The following is a 21,255-nucleotide window of genomic DNA, read 5'->3' on the forward strand; positions in this document are numbered from 1 at the left end:
TTCTATTTGGTATATAATGGGTATTACAAATTTTGTTTCCTCAATTTTTATTTTTAATTTTTCTGCTACTGTATCAAACATGATTATTGATCCATATCCTATTCGAACTTTTAATCATTTATCATATTTCTTCCAATAATGATTTGGAAGTATATGTTTGCTTCCTAAACACATACTTGCTCCTGTATCAACATAAGCATGTATATGATATGGTTTATGTTCTTTGATTTTAATTTTAATTTTTATATATATACTATTTGGATTGGTTTTGTTTTTATTATTATCTATTCTCTCATTTTTTTTATATATTAAGAATTTTAAGAGATAAGGGTATAATTGGTATTTATAAACAAAAGTTTCTCTCTCAATGGAGTTAAAAGTAAGTTTTATTTATGTAGGGATTTATAAATAAGTTATGAATTGGTTTACGGAGTTATTGACAATTAACCCTTAAAGTTATCTAGTTTTGGTGAAGCATATCATTTTTATTTTTTTTAAAATTCGTTCGTATCTCTAATTTTTCAATCAACCAATCAAGTACAAAAGTCATTTAATACTTAAAATTATAAATATTTTATGTATTTACATTTTATTACTTCATTCAAATCAAAGTAATTCTATGATTAGAAAATTATATATATATATATATATATATATATATATGCTCACGTGGCAGCATGTGTGCGTTAGAACTTAGAAACTAGTAATTCAATTATATTTATAGATAATGATTTGGTATAGTAAAAAAAAAAACTATTTACTCTCTTAGATATATATACATATATGTATGTATATGTTTTTTTTTTTAATGCAGATTAAGTTTGAAAAAACTTATTTTACAAACTCTCTAACAAGATTTTTTTTTTTTTGAAGAAGGTGATAGTTTTCCAAGAATTAAAAAAAAAAGTAACATTTTATATTAAAATCCACAACAATAAGAACATTTTGAAATATAAAAATATATTTTTTTTGGTATCATTCAAATTTATTATTTATGAATCAATAACATTTGTAGTGAGAAGAAAATCTGGAAAAGTACTTAAATAACACTAAGATTGCGCTTGGATTGAATTATTTTAAATCTATTGATTTCACATGCAATTTTATTTTTTAGAGAAGGAACACCATAAATATCAAATACACTTCTTTTATGTTTTATGATTATTCATAATAGTTAAGATGAATATTAAGTTCTTCCAATAAAGTAGTGATTTGGAGTTCATTTTAATACATCTAATTAATGTGTAAATAATTAAGTTATGAATCTAAGATTTCTCTACGTTTCATTGTTAACACTAAAATAATAATTGAAATCCATGAATTTGAAATACTTATATTCAAGCACAACCTAACATTCAAGCACAATCTAACAGACAAAAAATGTAAATTTAATAAATAAATTTGCTAATATAATATGAAAATCAAGGAACCTAAAAAACTACATCAAACAGATCGAAAAGATGGAGTTAGTTTAAGGATCTCTTTGTTAATTTCAGAGTTGATTGAATAATAGTTAGTGCAAATAATTGTTTGAAAAAAATTATAAAATAGTATCATTATTGGTGTAAATTGAATCGAGTAGACTTCGTATTCGAAATTCTTGAATTTGAACCAAACTCGAAAATGTGTGAATTATTTTTCGAGCAGAATTTGAGCTCAATTGATTTTGTTCGATAGTTCACAAGTTTTAATATTTTATTAAAATAATATAATATAACTATCATATTTTCGAATAGCTTACAAATGTATTCGTATATGTCGACAGAACTCAAACCCTAACATGGATTCAAATAAAATTAGAGAAAAAAAATTATAATTTTCGAGCTTTAATCAAACTTGAGCTCCAACAAAACTAATATTCGACTTAATTGAAAGAGAACAAAAAAAGTTCTTCAGTCTTTAGGTAATTTATAGGCAGTCGAATCCAACGAACTCTACCATATTTTCCCACCGGTATACAATTAAATAAGTGATACATGATTGATGATGATGATATACATTATACAATAAGAAAGAAAGCGAGTAGAAGGAACAATTAGGGGTACAAACTACACCTCGGTCTAAATTTGACTTGAGCTCAATTTGACCGAGCTTGAACATAAATCAAACTCTAGCTCGAGTATGAAATATGTGTTCGAGTAGCTCGCAAGCTACTCAATAATATATATAATATAACGCATATAATATTATATATATATTATTTATTTATTCATATTTATTTATTTAAATATATATATTTATTTTTCGAACTTGAGTATCTCGAAATACTGAGTTCGGATATGAAATTAGTTACTCGATCGATCTCGAGCAGACAAATATAAGTCGAGTTCGAGCTCGAGTGATATGATACTCGACTCGGCTCATTTGCATTCCTAGGAACAAATATAGGCTGTGTCGAACCTGTGTATGATATCTCTGTTTGTTTCATTCATCTCTACAACTGAATAACATGAACGAGAACCAAGTGTGGTTTTTGAATTTTGAATCGATAAACTGAAGCTAGCCACAAATTTCAAGCTCTTCCCATTCAAACCGTAGTCGAAAAACCGAAAGAACGAGCAGTACCAGCAAGTCTGTCTCATTACTTAACCCATGCCTTCTTGTCTTGCAGTAAAGATCATACCGGATCAAACGTCATAATGACTTGTCTTGGATTCCCTTTTCTGCAATCCCATTTGTTCGTGGATTAGTTCAGACTCATGAAATCTTGATTACATGAGAATCTGCACTTGGCAAACAGAAGGATTCCAACCGGGGTTCGGTTAAATCCACCACTTCATCGTCTTGTAAGCGCCAACTTCTGGATTTTGAAGTCAAAAGTATCAGTTTTTCAATATCGGTGGATAAATGCTCTGTTTCCTTCTCATTCTTTAAACAGTAAAAATCAATGCCAGGATTCGATGGCAATGAGAATCGAGCTGGCTTCTCAGATGTAATTTGCCTTTTTTCCTCAGCTTCCATGGTGTCCGAAAGCTCATCTCCATCTATCTCTGGATTACCAGAACCCAACCTTGCCTGAAAAAAGACACGAACAGGCCAAATGTCTGAAGAGCGTATCTTTGCGGGTTACTGATGTATTTTAAAAGGGTGGTCTGCTTAAAGAATTACCTGGAAAACGTGAATCGGATATTTTTTTCGTTTAGATTTCTCTCGTGCAATAGTCGATAGAATTTGGACAACCTCACTCATGCTGGGACGAGAATCTGGATCCAGTAATAGACACTCTTTCGCTAAGTAGGCCATTACCTGCATTTCTTCTTCTTGAAAAGTTCCTTTCAGACGTGGATCGGGTAACTCGGAAATCACTCGCCTATGATCATGCAAACGTGGTGTCGCCTGAAACAATTTAATGATAAAATCAAGCTAGTAAATCACTGTTTCTTGGGCGGATAAATGAAAACAGATAAAGAGGTAAAACCTAAATTAATAGAACCAACAGACTTGTGGCTTTCATAGTTTTATGCAAGATTCTTTAAGAAAAATATAAGAAACATGGATTGGCATACCCATATTACTAAACTTTCTTCTCCTTTGTTGGACGACTTATGGATAGGCTTCTGACCAGTGATAAGTTCAAGAAGAACGACTCCAAAACTAAAAACGTCAGATTTTAATGAGGCTCTTCCGACAATAGCATATTCGGGTGCAAAGTAACCAAAGGTGCCTTGCATTCGATCCGGTGAACTGGAGCAGCTGATGATGCCATCTTTTTGTAGGTGTTTTGCCATGCCAAGATCAGTAATCTGCATTTAAAAATATAAGTTTGAATGTATATAGTTTTGTCCCAACTATTTATTTACAAATTCCCTAAATTTTTATTCAGTTCAGGAGATTTTTAATACCATGGCTCTCCAATTCTCGTCCAAGAGTATGTTTGTGGATTTAACATCTCTGTGCAAAATTCTAGGTGCGGCTGCTTCATGGAGATATTCCAGGCCCCGTGCAGCTCCAAGAGCTATCGCAACTCGAGTATTCCAATCAAGAAATTGCCCCGAATTGCCATCCAAACACTCCCTCAGGTTACCATTAGGAATATATTCAAATACCAGAAGCCTCTCAGCCCGTTTCCCTCGGTGCTCTGAGCAGTAACCGAGTAAAGAAACCACATGACAGTGGTGAAGTCTTGCTATCAGTTCAATCTGAGTCCACAGAAAAGGTAATATTTGTGACATTTTCTTCTGTTTAATAACAAGATCTTACATAAATGATAACTTCATGGGCAGATCTAGCAAGATGATAATCGCCCTGCGCTACCCGCTATGTGAAAATTTGAAAAGTGATTTTTTTACAACTCCACGGTTAACTCCCCTCCCCCAAAATGCATTAAAGCCCTCCTTGGCTCTCTTTATCACTCTCCCCAAGAAAGCATACCTGCACTCGCTTTAACCCCACCCCCACCCCCACCCATGGAAGTAAAGCAAGCTAATATTAGGTTGTTTGAGGCGGTACCTCAGTCAAGAAAATATGTTCAGCATCCGGGCCACCTTGAATTTTCATTCTTTTAATAGCCACAGTTCTACCATCTCTTAGATTACCATAGTAGACATGGCTGCTTCCTCCAAGTCCAATTAAATTAGCATCAGAGAACCGGTTAGTTGCACTTTCAAGTTCCGAATAAGAAAATTGTACTATTGATCCACGTAGTACTCCATTTTTGCTTCTAAACAGTATAGATGTCTTCGGAATGCATCCTTCAAGTGAGCACAAAAAAAAAAAACAAAGATGTCAAGAATCCACCTTTTTTAAATAAGTAATATCATTTGATTACCACAGAAATAAGTGCATAGATTTTGTCAAAGACGTGGACGTGTTAAAGGTTTAAACAAAGAATCTAAAAACCTTTGGATATTGACACTGAAGAAGAATCTTGGCTTATCAAGTTGGACACACTGCTGAAGCTTTTTGGCCTATCTAATGAGAATAAAGGCCACTGAACAGTACTTTTATCCTTCATATAGAAATACCATAGCACCGAACCAACTAATGCGAGTGCTGTGATGATTACACATAGCAGGAGGATTATTGCCACAGTTTTTCTGGAAATTTGCTTCTTCGATTGCTGTAACTCCGATAAAGTCCCTATAAGAATTTGATGACGGAGTACGTATGCATATGTCAATGTCCAAATCATCTCCAGCCCATGGTGCAAATGAACTTTCAAAATTCTTAGAAGACACAGATGATAATACATATTTTGCCTGCTAATTAGGCTAAACTGAGATGTAGATTCAAATAAGCCTTTTAAACCGATATTTAACACCAACTGCTCGGTTTCTATAAAAACGGTGTGATTTGTGAAATTTATTAGAGGTGGGTGATTTTATTTCCAGAGGGAAGCTCTAGTTAGTAAGTCCAAACTTCGAGGAAGTTGAGGTAATTAACCTCAATAAACAATCATACGTCATTGAAGAATTGCATGAGTCAAGTAATCAGGACGTCCTAAATGAATCTATTTGTCAAGCAAAACAGTTGATGAAAAGAGTAAAATTATACATTTGTGATTCAAATTCAAGTTAGCACTCAATCTATGGCATGAATCATACAATAAGGTTAGTTATATTAATCATAATACTTTAATTCTTGATTAATAGTTTTTGAAGCCTTAATTTACCAGAGTTGCAGTTGCATGATGTAAAACAGCTGGCATTTTTTTCTACAGGAGCCAGTTTAGGCAATCCATAAGCAGCACAAAGGCATGTCCACCTGTTCTCACTCGACCCTCCTGCATCTGCATGCCAAATCGACATCATGTCAACAGTATTTTCTTGAAAGTTAATATTCATAAAAGAAAAGAAAATAAAAATGGTACCTGGACTACAATCACAGAATGAGGAGCAGTTTGCTGGGATAAAGTTCAAGGTTCCTTGACGTGCAAGAGAACATGTGCACGTCCAACTGTTTATATCAGACTTTGTCGATACTCCATCTGAAAAATGGTAAAAAGAACCCAATTATTATGTAGGATAAAGCCGTACTTTGCTATGATGTGGCTTCGTCATGGATTCCTCTAATTGTGAAATGAAACACTGGGCACCTAATTAGATCTGTGCAGTGATGGGGAAAGAGTAGCTAGCAGGAATTGTTGCCTCTCTCCCTCTGAATTTTTTCAATGTATCTATGTAATTTTCCTATTATATTCTTATATATAAATATAAATGAATTTCTCCCCACACTTATGTTATGAAACAATTTTAATTCTCAGTTTCATCCTCCTTAATTCATATTTCTGGTTCCACCGCTGCTACAGCACATTGAATTCTGTTAGTTCAGATAGTAGTACTAACGCATCTATGTAGAATTTGTTTAAGTAATATATGAGAGAGCTCGGGCTTAGTTTCCTAATTCTGAATACAAAATATTTTAAGGATATGATTAAGAAATTGACTATGATGTTACTAACCACAAATAATATGTGGAATCCAGATCAAGTTGATGATGAAAAGAAGCGTAATTTCTGCTTGAAGTTTCATTTGATTTTACCAAGACAGTGTCTGCCAATTTGGAAACAAGAGCAAACTCTTGAGCAGGGGCTAATTCAAAAAATTAAAAAAAAAATGAAGATTAACTTAAAAGAATATTGTTTTCTCGTAATTTAAAAGGTAGAAAGGGAAACTAACATCATTCGGTACACTTTAAACAGCAGCTTAGGAAGAATAATTGCTGGAAGTCCATTGAAAAATCTTGTCTGTACTCAAAAGTAGACAATCGAGCTTTTCTAACAAGTACCTGGTAAGACAACAAGTAGAGCAACTGTTACGAAAATGTCACACGAATATGTTCACTGAGAAACGGTACAGCCAGCAGGATAACGATAATTATGCAAGCCATTGTGAAGATTTTGATGATTTATCAACACAACTTATCAAGATAATGCTTAAATCTTCGGTCAATGACTATTAAGCATCTCGCTTGAAAACAGAGTTCTTGTTATTAATCGAATAAGAGAGAAGCATAAGTCAAAAATATCAACAGTCACAACTGATGACATTTATAGCAGCTCCATTGTTGGATTCTAGATTCTGTACCAGAGTGCGCTTATACACAAAAAAGGCGGCACAGGAAGGAATATGCTGAAACATTAATAACATGAATTTCAAGATCAAATGTCATGATCCAAAAAGAAATCTTGGAAGCTATTTGAAGCAAAACAAATACTATTCTCGCTAACTGATATCTCAAGCTTCAAGCATGAAAAACGAGTGAAAGCAATAGCACAACCAAATCAAATGACAGCTCCGATTGGTCTTAAATATTAGGAGAGACACCTAAGTAAACAATAAATAGAGACCAAATAAAATCATCCGACAGCAAAATCAATAAAAAAAAATTGTGGATGTTGTTGGAGTTCAGTCCAGACTCCAGAAGCCAATAAAGAATATGCAATAAAAAAATATAAAATACGGCCACATCAACAAACTTTGAGAGGTACAGTTTTCCAAATCAGAAAGAGACGCCTTAACTATAAAGCAAAGACCAAAGATATTAAGCCAATAAAAATACAATGAATTTAGCGAAGTAAGAACCAAATTCTTGGTACATAAATTGTTGGGATTTAATTAAACTAATCTTCTTCCCACGTCTGTATAAAAATAAGGCAAATAATTCAAACTTATGAATGGTCCAATGACAGTAGATACAAAACCAACGGTTAGAAAGACTTTGCTTACAAGGCATTTTAGGGAAGGTCACGGGCACAGGCGACTAAGTTCTTGGCCCAACCCTGAAACTCAAAAAATTAAAACTTAATTTATTTTCCTTATCTTTTAGATGTTGATGTTCGAGAAAAGACATCCCCCGTTTTTAATTATGTCTGACCCACTATTCTCGATAGCCGTTGTCGGCCGATTAAAGAATTCGAGGCAATTTGTCTTCCTATCTTTTTCCATGGGGAAGAAAAAATTAATACTTCAAAACCCAAGCCTTTAATCTTACTGTAATTATATTTGTTTCAAGATTAAAGAATGATTGAAGCCGAACAAAATGGTAAAACATTATGTGAGTGGAGGTAATACAGTCATCAGAAATATGGGAAAATAGAATAAACCAGCTCACTTAACACTAAATTTCCAATATCCATAATATAATGCTCGATGAAACAGAAAACGCTACTTTGTTTCGGTTTGTTTAAAATTGGAAGGAGAATGTTTTTAAATTAACGTACCATTGAAACGAAAATGGCCAAGAAAATGAAATCTTTGGTGCATCAGTGAGAACTTCGCGGAAGTGGAGAACAAAATCACATCTGCAAAATCTGATTTCTGGGAATTGCATTCATGATTCGCTCTGAGAACCAGATTTGAGTTTTAATCTTATTAAAGACACTGAAATGCGAGAATTCAAAGCGAAAGCACGGCTTCTGAAAAGCAGATATGAGAATAATTTTCCCACTTTTACGCAGCTCGAGAGTGAAGGCTAAGCCAAAACATACAACTTCAATGGCGATTTAATGGGGGTGATATTGAATTTATTGGGTGAAAATGAAAAATGTAACGCTCCAAGTAAATTCTTTCGTGAATCCGGAGCCGCGAGCGCAGATTCCAATGCAGATTGGGGAAATTTTTCAAGGTAGAGTAGAATAGCAGCTGCCACGTGGGATTTCAGTTTACCTTTTTCTTGATCAGCTACGGCGGTGCAGTTAATGGATCAGACTTACCTGACACGCGTCGTATTCTAATTGGCTATTCCTTGTGGACTTACTATGGTCCCCCATGAAGCTTCAAAGTGAGCCCCATTGTATCAGTGTATGTTTACTCTTTTTTCTCTTTTTAGTAATTTTATTATTCTTGGAACTTCTCTTTTTCTTTTTTCTTTTTTTCTTTTTTCATTCATTTTCTACAAAATTCAAAGGGTTTTTGGGGGATTCATTCTTGTATTAAATATTTGAGAAAATTGTCTTTTCTCTTCGAAAATATTTACGTAGCCACTACATTGATGTCACATCAACGTCACATCAAAAAAAAGATTAAAATTGCAAAAAAACAAAAATAAAAATAACGGATTAAAACTGAAATAAAAAAATATAAAACACCGAAAACACAAGTTAAAGGTTGTTATGAGAGAAACTAAGAACCGACGTTCAATTAAAAAGATGGATGACTTGAGATAATAATACGAAAATTCATATTGGCAAAATGATATTTTAAAAAGATAAAATTGGGTAAAAGAAGTAGAAATATGAAATATCGAATGATTAGTGTTTTATTTTTAGAATAACACAAAAACTCATATAAGATCATATTACAAATAAATTTTGTGAGATGAATCTTCGATCCGATTCAACTCTCTTAAGAAAATATTATTTGTCACGTCAAAATATTATTTTTCAATCAAAATATAGATCAGATCTATCAATCTTATGAATATAAATATCTGAAATCTTCTCTTTCAAAAAAATATATATATATATATATATATATTCCCCTATATATAAAGGATGTGTCATTTAGACACCTTTTTTATTACCAAAATTGTCCTTACATGTGATATAGATATTATATTTTGTTTTTGTTTTTTTTTATATTTATTGATATTTCAAATCACAGTTTATCTTTTCATATATATATATATATATAAAGAATCAACCCCTCAAACATCATTTGTTTTTTTTTTTTACCAAAATTGTCAATTTGTGATATAGATATTACTTATTACACTTTTGTTTTTATATATATATATTCATATATATATATATATATATATGAAAAATCTGCCTATTAAACAAAAGATGACATCATTTTTTTTAATAGTATAAATATTATACTTTTGTTTTTTTTTTGGTTTTTTTTATTTTTTTAAAATATTTCGACATTTCAAATTGTAGTTTAGTCCACCGATAATTTTTACTAGTTCGATATTACTCCTATTTGAATATAAATCAAATTAATTAAAAAATATTATATAAAACATAAAACACATGCACCAATACACTAGTGTGTGTATGTAATCGTCAGAGTTAGTCTATGCTACATCGGGAGTGTTTCTTCCCCTATTTTAATACCATTAAATCACGTGGGACCTCTATATTTTTATAAAAATTGACATATGTGTTGATGATCCAATAGTTGATATTTGACCACATCATGGAAGAAAAATACTCCAAATTTAATATAGAATATTCTGTAATCGTCATATAGGCTCTTACTAGCTAAAGAACCTAGGAGTCAAACGCTCGAAATAAATCCCAAGATTAACATGTATCATTATTCTCCTTTTCTTTACATCTACGGGGAGTCGGTAATAATAAAATTAATAATAATTAGAAAATAAAATACCAATTGCCATTCACACAGAGTATCTGACTATCGTGTTGAACAATCAACACATTAATTTCGAAGTGTTGAAAATTAAAGGTTTATCCTTCAAAGTGTTTGGATTCAATTTCAGTATATTACCAGTAGTGCCCAACACTACTAATTAATAACCTTTTTATTTGATCATTAGAATTCAAATTTGGATTACGTCAAAAAATATATATATTCGAATTTGGCTTAAGAATGAGTAAGTTGATGGGTACAAAAGAGTGAATCAAATTCATGCATATCAAGTCAAAAGATGCATCAAGTTCAATATTAATAAAGATTCTCGCGACTTTTTGTGTATCTTAAATAAATAAATATTCTGAAAATTAACTTTATCTTTGGTGTATGTATGTATGTATAATATATATATATGAAAGGAATATTTATTCTTACAAAATTCCTTAAGTATTCAAAAAGATTTATTAAAGTATTTTGCTTTCTTGAACTTGAAATTTTTTGGAAATAAAGTTTAATATTATTTATTTTCTTAGTTAGTAGATTTGAGATATTATTGTACTTTATAATAATTTTTATTATCTCATATCTAATTGATTTGTTTCTTTTCTTTTTTTTTTTTTTATAGATTTGATTTGATCAAATCAATAAGAATCCTATGCCTACAAGAAAACAAGTATAAGGAGATTCTTTGCTACGTTCAAAAGTTCTTGCTTAGTCGACTCTACCTCTTTTTATTAGAGAAAATTCTAATGATTCTTCTTAAGCTCAATTCTGGTCGTGTTTACCTATTTGCCTTGAAGGTTTGAGAGCATGTTAAAGAGAGATTCAAGATTGAAGATCTAAAGCTTGTTGCTCTCGTGTTTTGGCATCTAGGGCCAACTCCTTATTACGATTTTCTTATTCTATCGTGCATAAAATTTTAGGAGTCTCACATGTTTTCGAGAAAATTATTTTTACAATAATTCACTAGTTTTAGGGTTTTGTAAACTCTTTGATTTATTTTTTATAGTGAAATTTTTGTCCTGAGGCGTTGCAAGAATATTGTATACTCTTGCTTAAATATCTGAATCTATTTACTTGGTTACTTATTTATTTTATTCACGCTTTTATCATTTTCCGATGCATGTTACTTGAGATGTTATTGAAGATGCTGTCAACACCTAATGATAACATCTAAATTTGTTTAATGTGCACCCATTTATCCTTACAATATATAAATATATACTTGTTACCATGCACATCAGGGTGCATGATAACTTGGACGCCAGTTGAGTTGACGATCAACTGAAAGTTTTTTATTTTTTAAAAAAATAATATGTTTACGTGAACATCCATGATAAACACTAATTATGTGAACACCACTAAAGTGATATTCTACACATCTAATATGTAGACGTCATTTCAATCGATACTCACATATATGTTTATCATATCAAAACACACACACATATTATTTGTGTTTATATATCAAAGCATAATATCAAAAAAAAAATTATTATATTTGAGAATTGGTTAAGTGTTCAATTGTATGTTGAGAAGTGCAAAAATTCGCGCAAATGTGTTTTTTAAAAACGAATAAAAAATGAAATATATGGTGAAGTTTCATGTTATTATCATTATTGTCCCTTTGATTTTTTTTGGGGAACTATATGTTAAAAGAAATATTCATATGAATTATTACGCTGTCAAACTCAAGCTGAATTGATTCTAAAAAACCAAACAAACAAATATCAAAATTGTTAAACTCGAGGTCCAATTTGATTTTTGAACTGATTTCAAGTTCATGATCATATAGGGTGGAAAGGAAGCGAATCAATTATTGAGGTAATTGAGAGATCTTTTAGGAATTATTTTTCGCCTTTTTCAATTAATTTTATGAAATTTTGTTAAGAAAAAGTTGAGAAGTGCTTCTTAAAAACTCTCTCAAATACTACCTGATTATGATATATGTTGGAATTAATGTTGAATGAATTGTGTAAATGGGCTTGAAAGGCTTATTTGAATTGTGTTGGAATAGTTTGAATTTGGTGAAATAAATTGGAGGAAAAATTTGTTTTGGTTTGTCCCACATTGAAACATGTTCAATGTAGTGTTCACCTTATATAATCCAACTTTGGATTATGGGATTGGGCCCTTAGGGCACCAGATGTTTTGTAAAGGGGCAAGACGCTAATCGATGCAACAAACACACACGCGCGCGGCAAGGCGTGGCGTGGCTAGGCAAGGTCTTATGATCAATTATTAGTTTTGGATAAAATTTAATTGATAAAAGGAAAAAAAAAATTAGTGCGCCCGAGCAGTAAAAAATGACCGACCGAGCGCAGCCCTCATCTTGCGAGACAGTGGGCTACAAAAAAGTTGGGCGCTAAATTTTACCGACCGAGCGCACCCTTATTTGAGCGAGACAGTAAGTCTGTCAAAAGTGAGGTGCTCGATCGGTAAAAAATAACCGACCGAGCGCGCCTTCTGCAGACTGAAAAGACATGACTCTTTCTGGGCTTTTTCTGTCATGGGTTGCATCCTTACGCCTTCAAACGTGTTGTTTCGTATATAAGACTATATATACGGTGGTTATAACACAGAAAAGATATATAAAAAACATCTGATAACGTATACATCAGATTTCTGAAAAAATCTCTCCCTCACTTTCTCAAAGAAAAATTGATACATATTTTAGTTCGCCGAAGATCGAGATATTTGTTGTGCTGCTATATCTCGATTGAATAGTCATTGTATCTTAGAGACGATTGTCGTCAACGTTAAGCATTGTTAACGGCAATTTTGTCTTGCGGATAGAGAGTTTCTCTCGCCTCGACTTTGTTCATCATTTTCGATGATGTTGTTGCTGTTGACATTGAAGTTTTCAGAATTCAGAATACACCATCATAACAATCGCAAGACGAAAATTTTGTATTTCTTGAATTCTGAAGATGTCTACTGTATCCTTCACACCGCTCGCATCTGCCCCCGCACATGGAGAAAAGCCGCCAAAGTTTTCTGTGCCGACTTCAAACGTTGGCAGCAAAAAATGTCGTTCTATATGACAACATTGAATCTGTCCAGATTTCTCAAGGAGGATCCCCCTGTCGTCATTGATGGCGATTCTGACACCCAAAGGAGGACTGCAATTGATGCATGGAACCCATCGATTTTCTGTGCAGAAACTATATTCTGAATGGCCTTGATGACACTCTCTATAGTGTCTACTCCTCAGTCAAGACGACCAAGGAATTCTGGGATTCCTTGGAGAAGAAATACAAAATTGAAGACGCAGGTATAAAGAAGTTCGTGGTTGGCAAATTTCTGGACTTCAAGATGATAGACTCAAAAACTGTGATGAGTCAAGTGCAAGAGATATAAATCATCTTGCATGACTTATTGGCCGAAGGGATGGAAATCAATTAACCATTCCAAGTCGCGTCTATCATTGAGAAGTTGCCTCCGATGTGGAAGAGCTTTAAAAACTACCTTAATCACAAACGTAAGGAGTTGAAACTTCAAGATCTGATCGTGAGACTTCACAGCGAGGAGGACAACAGAAATACCAAGACCAAGTCACATAAAAAGATGGAAATCGAAGCCAAAGAAAATTTGACGGAGTCTAGTACGAGTCAAAAGAAGAATCGCCCCCATGATGGAAAGCAAAAGGGAAAAGCGAAGAAATTCCAAGGAAGTTGCTACAACTGTGGCAAACCGAATCATATGGCAAGGGATTGCCGAATTCCAAAGAAAAACAACACAAATCAGAAACAAAATCAATCAAACTTGGTTGAACAAAGGTATGTACCTTTAGCAATTTCTGATATTGATTTAAGTGTCGTTATTTGTGAGACCAATATGGTGGATGATCCGAGAGGATGGTGGATTGATACCGGCTCTACGAGCCACATTTGTGCCGATAAAGATATGTATTCCACCCACCGTTGGGAATCGAAAGTTGTTCATGGGAAACTCCGCAATGTCTGAAGTTGTTGGAGTGGGAAATGTGGTGTTGAAAATGACCTTGGGCAAAGAGGTGACGCTCAAGAATGTGCTGCATGTGCCAAACATTCGGAAGAACTTAGTTTCGGGTTCTCTTTTGAGCAGGGCAGGATTTAGAATGGTTTTTGAATCTGATAAATTTGTATTAACCAAATCTGGTGTATTTGTTGGTAAAGGGTAACAAGATAGTGGTCTCTTTAAATTTAATGTAATGAATGTTTCCCGCCTTGAGGCGAAGAATAAAGTTATTGGTTCTGCTTACTTGACTGAAAGCTATGATATATGGCATGAACGATTACGACATGTTAACTTCAACACGTTGCAAAGACTTGCAAATTTAAATATAATACCTATGTTTAAAATAAATCCACAACATAAGTGTGAGATTTGTGTTGAAGCGAAAATGGTTAAAGCTCCATTTCATACTGTCACGAGAAGTACTACACCACTTGAATTAATACATACTGATGTATGTAATTTAAAAATGGTACAAACACGAGGTGAAAATAAGTAGTTTATAAAATTCATTGATGACTGCACCAGATTTTGTTATGTATATTTATTGAAAAGCAAAGATGAAGCGATCGAAGCAAAAAATATAAGACTGAGATTGAAAATTAACAAAGTTCAAAGATTAAAATGATTCGAAGTGATCGAGATGGAGAGTATGTGGATCCTTTTGAAGAATTTTTCTCAACTCACCTCAATCCAATGGCGTTGCAGAACTCAAAAATCGAACATTAAAGGAAATAATGAACGCGTTGTTAATAAATTCTGCCTTACCTCAAAATATGTGGGGTGAAGCGATTCTCTCAGCAACTCACATTCTAAACAAGATTTCAATCAAAGAAAAAGATGAAACACCATATGAACAGTGAAAAGGTCGAAAACCTTCTTACAAATACCTCAAAGTGTGGGGGTGTTTGGCTAAAGTCGAAGTACCAAAGACAAAACAAATAAAAATTGGTCTTAAAATGGTTGACTGCATATTTATTGGTTATGCATACAATAGTAGTGCATATCAATTTTTAATGCATAAGTCAACGATTTCTGATGTAAAAAAAGGCACAATAATGGAGTCAAGGAATGCTGTATTCTTTGAAAATATAATTCCTTGTAAAGAAAGGAAAGAAATAAGTTCAAACAAGAGAACTTATGAAAATACAATTGAAACTCCACAAACCAAATAAAAACCAAGACGCAGCAAGCGTGCACGAGTTGAAAAGTCGTTTGGTCCTGATTTTCTAACATACATGTTAGATAATGAACCAAGAATTCTTCAAGAGACTTTATCAAATCCCGAGGCTCCTTTCTGGAAGGAAGCCATACAAAATAAAATAGATTCCATCTTGCACAATCATACGTGGGAGTTGGTTGATATCCCTCCGGGATGTAAATCTTTGGAATCCAAGTGGATTCTTAAAAGAAAATACAAAGAAGATGGATCTCTAGATAAATATAAAGCTCGACTAGTGGTTTGAGGTTTTAGACAAAAGGAGGGATATGATTTCTTCGATACCTACTCTTTTGTTTCTAGATAACATCCATTCGTGTTCTCATAGCTATTGCAGCATTGAATGATCTTGAGATACATCAAATGGATGTTAAAACAGCATTTTTGAATGGAGAGTTGGACGAAAAAATATATATAAAACAACCAAAAAGGGTTTATTGTACCCGGAAAATAAGGAAAGGTGTGTAAACTTGTCAAGTCGTTGTACGGACTTAAACAAGCACCTAAACAGTGGCATCAAAAGTTTGATACTGCAATGTTGTCAAATGGTTTCACAATAAATGAATGTGACAAATGTGTCTATATTAAAGGTACTACAAATGCATATGTAATTGTTTGCCTTTATGTAGATGACATGTTAATCATGAAAAACAACCATGAATTGATTGTGAAAACCAAGAAGATGTTGAGACAACATTTTGATATGAAGGATTTGGTATTGTGTGATATAATTTTAGGGATTAAAGTCTCTAGACTTCCTGCTGGAATTATTTTATCTCAAACTCATTATGTAGAAAAAGTTCTTGAACAATTTAATGCCACAAATCGTCCTCCGGCTAGAACACCTATGGATTTGGGTACACATTTAGCCAAAAATAGAGGAAAACCCGTTTCACAAGTGGAATATGCAAGGGTGATAGGAAGTTTAATGTACTTAACTAACTGTACCCGTCCTGATCTTGCATATACTGTAAACAAACTTAGTCGGTTCACAAGTAATCCAAGTGAGGATCATTGGAAAGCACTAATGAGAGTGCTTGGATATTTGAAATACACTTCTAGTTATGGAATAGTGTATACAAAATATCCTGCAGTCCAAGAAGGATATTGTGATGCAAATTGGATTTCTGACACGAAAGACTCCAAGTCTACGAGTGGATATGTGTTCACTATCGGTGGAGGAGCGGTGTCATGGAGACCCTCTAAACAAACGTGTATAGATCGGTCGACTACGGAGTCAGAGTTCATTGCTCTAGATAAAGCTGGAGAAGAAGCCGAGTGGCTTTGAAACTTTCTAGAAGATATTCCATATTGGAATAAATCGATGTCTTCCATTACGATTCATTGTGACAGTCAGTCAGCAATAAAAAGAGCACAAAGTAGTATGTACAATGGTAAATCTGAAAGAGTGGGTGTCCGGTTAGCCAACTTATGGCTAAGGGCATTTATGACTCTATGTAAAATAATCTTTTGTTTAATATAATTTACACTTTCATAATGACATTGACTTTATCTTTCTTCATATTGTTATATTATGATATACTATTGTTGTTTTGATAAAGACCTTGAATATACTATAGTGTATGTAAGATGTGGTAGCAATGGGGATGGCTATCATGACACACATCTTATAGTCACTGTATATTCTAAACTGTTCCTAGTCAATTGAGCCGTCCACAAATAAGGATAAGGATCGCTCGAGATTGAGACTAGCATTTGCGATTCCGAGTGCCACGTTTAATTGGTATGGAACATAGAGATGTTCAAAGCATGCAAATGGATATTCATATGATGAATGATCGAACTACCCTATTCGGACTTTCCAAGTGGTTATCACTTATCGAGTGGATAAAGTTCGTGGTTTTGGTTATACACCATTAGTCCTTATTACTTAAAACATCATTGAGACTCTATATGCTAGTACTGTACTTTGACTCGTTTACCGACTCTATTGGGGTCATCAGGTGTCGGGATTGGATACAGTTACGACACATATAGGAGTCGATGCTTTGTTGTCAAGGATTCACCACATACTTGCGAGTGTGGATATCCTATACAATCTGAGGAGATATTAGTGTGATGAATCTCTGGCCAGAGTACATGATGTGTTTTAGGTTACTTGGTGTTCCTAGTAACACATGCGATGTCACTAATAGATCTCCAAGATGTTATGCATAGTTATCGAATCTCGAACGACTCTCGATATACCAATGGTTGTTGATTCGATCGGGATATATGGATGAAGGGACCGTACTGTACACTAACCAAAATCTACTGGTTCTTGCAGGCACTATCAGCAATACCTAGGGAATCATGGGGCGATGTTGCTAGGCGCTCTTACCATGATTCGATGGGTAAGTTGGAAATTGTTGTTCCGAGTCACAAGGAGTTGTGAGCCCACGGCTAGCTGTATTCCTGAACCATTGAGGGTTACACAAGTAATGGATTACTAAAACCCCGTAGAGATAGTTAAATTTAAAGAGTTAAATTTAATGAAAGAAAAGTTGGACTTCTTAATTAAAACGGAGTGAGATTTCCTAAAATGACTGAATTCGGATTCAGAAAAATTATCTTGACTCTAAAAGATGCAGAAATGGTTTCTGTGCACATTGGTAAAATTAGTTTATCAATCGGAGTCACGATGAATTTTATATTAATTTCTATAACAACAAGCTTGGCTTGTTGGGCTTAAGTTATGGATTGTGGGCTTTAAGAAGTTAGAGTCCTGATACAATTATAACTAGAAATTATCTATAAATAAAGGTGTTGGGTTCGAAAATTAGACACATTGTATATTGCAATTTTTGAAAATACACTCTAGAATTTTCAAGGGGATTTTCGAAATCCTCTATCCCTTTTGGAGAAAATTCGACTTGTGATTTTTGTGAAAAATTACAAATCGAATTAACAGATCATATCTGTTTATTCTCTACGTAAAACTTCTGATTGATTTCTAGTGCAGTCAATCAGAGTGTTTCTGTTTTTCGTTCGTGGACCTAATTCCGGAGTTAGATCGTGACTGTCATCGGTTCCCGGGATTTACAAGAAGAGCAGATTAAATTCTGTTGGAGTCCACGATCAAGCCTTTGCTTGACGAGGTAAAAATTTAACTGTGTTTTATTTTTACTTGAAGAAATTTAATCGTAAAAGTTTTGATACCCATATATGAAATCGTTTCATATAATAAAATAAAAATTTTAAACTTCCGCTGCACCGGGTATCAATTCTTAATTGATCTGAACACGTTTTCCAACAGTGGTATCAGAGCCAGGTTGCTCAGATCAAACGATTAAATTAATCGATTGTACAAAATTTTTAAGACTCGATTTTTGAAACAAAACGAAAATTTAAAATTGAATTTTAATGGGCAAATCGGGCAGCGAGCGTCGCTGCCCAGCCCGAGCCCCTTTTTGAAATTCTAGTTTTTAATCCGATCGAAAATTGTTTTTGATTGGTTCACGAGGCATCGGATCGAATTGTTCGAGTCCGAAAATTTTAAAATTGATTTTTGGATAAATTTGAATTTTTGGAAAATTTATAAATTTTATCCGTTAAATTAAATTTTATAAAATTAATTATTTTGGTACAATTGATGATAAGATATGATCTTATGGATGGATAAGATAAAATATGATTTTATCTTTTAAATTATGATGTCTTTGCATGTTTATCCAATTATTTAATTATTGAATTAATTAATGGATAAAGGATGATGGATTGCCATGATCAATGTTTTAGGTGTATGTTAGGTGATTTACATTTGTCTTATTGTTGTTGGTGTTTATTAATGAGCTTGGTTTATAGCCCAATATGATTGTCATATGTAATAAAAGTGGGTCTGGTTTATGGCCTGTTCCCACCCCTAAAAATGTATCCCATATTTGTCATCAAAATTTATTGTAAATTTATTAGACTTAGTGGGAGACAAAGATTTGAAGAAATGGTGGGCCCAGCAGACAATGAAGATCAAAAAAATGTAAATTGGAAACTCAATGTAATAGGATTGCATTGCATACTTGCATATCATCTAGGATTGGACTTAGACTCGTGATTGTCAACCACGGGTCGATTAGTTAATGGGATCGATCATCCTTAAATAATATATGATATTATTGATGTATGCATGTTTAGACTAAATTGTATGAATCCCGCAAGCATACATAAATTGCATGATGAAACAAATTTTCAAAATTAAAAATCCCTCATTTTAAATATGATTTAAAATTGATATCAAGATTAATAAAAAGGGAATTTAAATATTGTTTAAATATTTCTACCTTTCATCAACGATCAATGTATTAGATGCTACCCGCGGATACGGTCCGGCTCATATTATTGGGGGGGGCCCGTTCGTCGGAAAGCTGTACATTGGATCGACACATGTTGTAAGTTGGGTGGAACTCCCATGGTATTGGCTCATATTATTGAGGATCCACATGGCGACCGTCCATCACAACTTAATATTGATGGGTTATCTTGACATGTCACAATAAACGGCGTCATATTATTGGGCCCTTATTGGACATGAGGTAAAAACATGGGGGTTACTTTGGAAGTAATTGGGCTCTACCTTTTGAAAATTATGGTTGGCTGATATTATTCGGGATCATGATTTGTCAATTGGACTCCATGTTCTCACTAAGAAAAACAGTTTCCCGTTTTCACTAGAGGGTAGTGAAATCGTTAAAATAGTGGGAGTGTAATTCATAAAATTAAAATTCGCCATATTTTATGTCTTAGTAAATTAATTAAACAATCATTGATTATTGTCTGTTTCCTTTTCAGTATACTATTACAATGACTTCTCGCAATCCACTGTTTTCAATTCTCGAACAAAACAAATTGACTGACGCAAACTATACGGAATAGTTCCGTAAGTTGAAAATTATTCTTACTTCGGAAAAAGCTTTCTACGTGTTAGAGAAGCCGCCTCCGAAGGAAAGCCCGGCTAATACAAGTTCGGAAGAGTTGACCAAACTTGATTTATGGTGGGACCATGATATCAAGGCCAAATGCTACATGCAGGCTTCGATATCTGATGAGCTTCAAAAGAGATTCGAGGATACCGTGAATGCTGCTGACATTCACAAGAACCTCAAGAAACTCTTTGGAGCTCAGTCATGGTCGGAGAGGTATGCCACCGTCAGAGAGCTCATGACGAGCCGCATGCGAGATGGGACTTCGGTCCATGAGCATGGGGTGCGGATGATTGGGCTCATTGAAAAGTTGGTAACACTCGACTTGACTTTGAAGCATGAACTTAGCGCGGACTTGTTGCTTCTATCACTTCCTTCATCGTTTGACGGTTTTGTGATGAACTTTAATATGAACAAGATAGAGGCCACCCTTGAAGAGATGGTCAATATGCTTGTCACATATGAAGCCACACTAAAGAAGGATAAATCGGTACTCTTGGTTGGCTCCTCTTCTAACTCTAAGAAAGGACCAAGTGGAAAGGGTAAGAAACGTTCTGCCCCGCCCAAGAAGATTGTACCAAATAAGAAGGGAAAGGCCAAGGCTTCAATTGGGATAAAAGATGAAAACGTTTGCCATTACTGCAAGAAACCCGGTCATTGGAAACGTAACTGCAAGGAATACCTCGAACAGTTGCGAACTGCAAAGGGTATGTTTTACATTGAAATAAATGTTTCGCTTAATACTTCTTCTTGGGTATTGGATACCGGATGTGGATCTCACATTTGCAATGATTTGCAGATGATGACAAGAAGTTGTAAGCTAAGGATGGGTGAGACCCAGCTAAGGCTCGGGAATGGTTCTAGAGTC

At 33.8% G+C, this 21,255-nt stretch overlaps 1 protein-coding gene across 7 annotated transcripts; it reads right to left on the reverse strand.

Annotated features, from left to right (window-relative positions):
* Positions 1 to 2,278: 2,278 nt before the first annotated feature.
* LOC140882037 (receptor-like serine/threonine-protein kinase NCRK) lies at positions 2,279 to 8,554 on the reverse strand. 7 transcript variants are annotated; one of them, XM_073287768.1, is made up of 11 exons: positions 8,162 to 8,554; positions 6,618 to 6,726; positions 6,401 to 6,491; positions 5,810 to 5,926; positions 5,612 to 5,728; positions 4,840 to 5,079; positions 4,450 to 4,691; positions 3,843 to 4,139; positions 3,507 to 3,743; positions 3,109 to 3,336; positions 2,280 to 3,015 (listed from the first exon to the last, which is right to left on the reverse strand). In XM_073287768.1, the coding sequence occupies exons 3-11, from the start codon at positions 6,468 to 6,470 to the stop codon at positions 2,698 to 2,700; spliced, it is 1,866 nt and encodes a 621-aa protein (XP_073143869.1). In that variant the 5' UTR covers positions 6,471 to 6,491; positions 6,618 to 6,726; positions 8,162 to 8,554; the 3' UTR covers positions 2,280 to 2,697. The 7 variants fall into 7 exon arrangements, with proteins under 7 accessions (XP_073143873.1, XP_073143869.1, XP_073143870.1 ...); XM_073287769.1 differs by lacking the exon at positions 8,162 to 8,554 and adding an exon at positions 7,219 to 7,350; XM_073287767.1 differs by lacking the exon at positions 8,162 to 8,554 and adding an exon at positions 7,026 to 7,344.
* Positions 8,555 to 21,255: the final 12,701 nt, after the last annotated feature.

This window comes from Henckelia pumila, chromosome 2 (assembly GCF_033568475.1).
Source record: "Henckelia pumila isolate YLH828 chromosome 2, ASM3356847v2, whole genome shotgun sequence".
Lineage (NCBI taxonomy): Eukaryota > Viridiplantae > Streptophyta > Magnoliopsida > Lamiales > Gesneriaceae > Henckelia > Henckelia pumila.

Excerpts from the sequence above, each read along its gene's own strand:
- LOC140882037 (XM_073287768.1), bottom strand. The coding sequence starts at position 6,470 with ATGAAACTTCAAGCAGAAATTACGCTTCTTTTCATCATCAACTTGATC. Across the intron at positions 5,729-5,809 it reads ATTCTGTGATTGTAGTCCAG|ATGCAGGAGGGTCGAGTGAG; the intron begins GTACCATTTTTA and ends TTTGGCATGCAG. Across the intron at positions 4,692-4,839 it reads TTCAGTGTCAATATCCAAAG|GATGCATTCCGAAGACATCT; the intron begins GTTTTTAGATTC and ends GCTCACTTGAAG.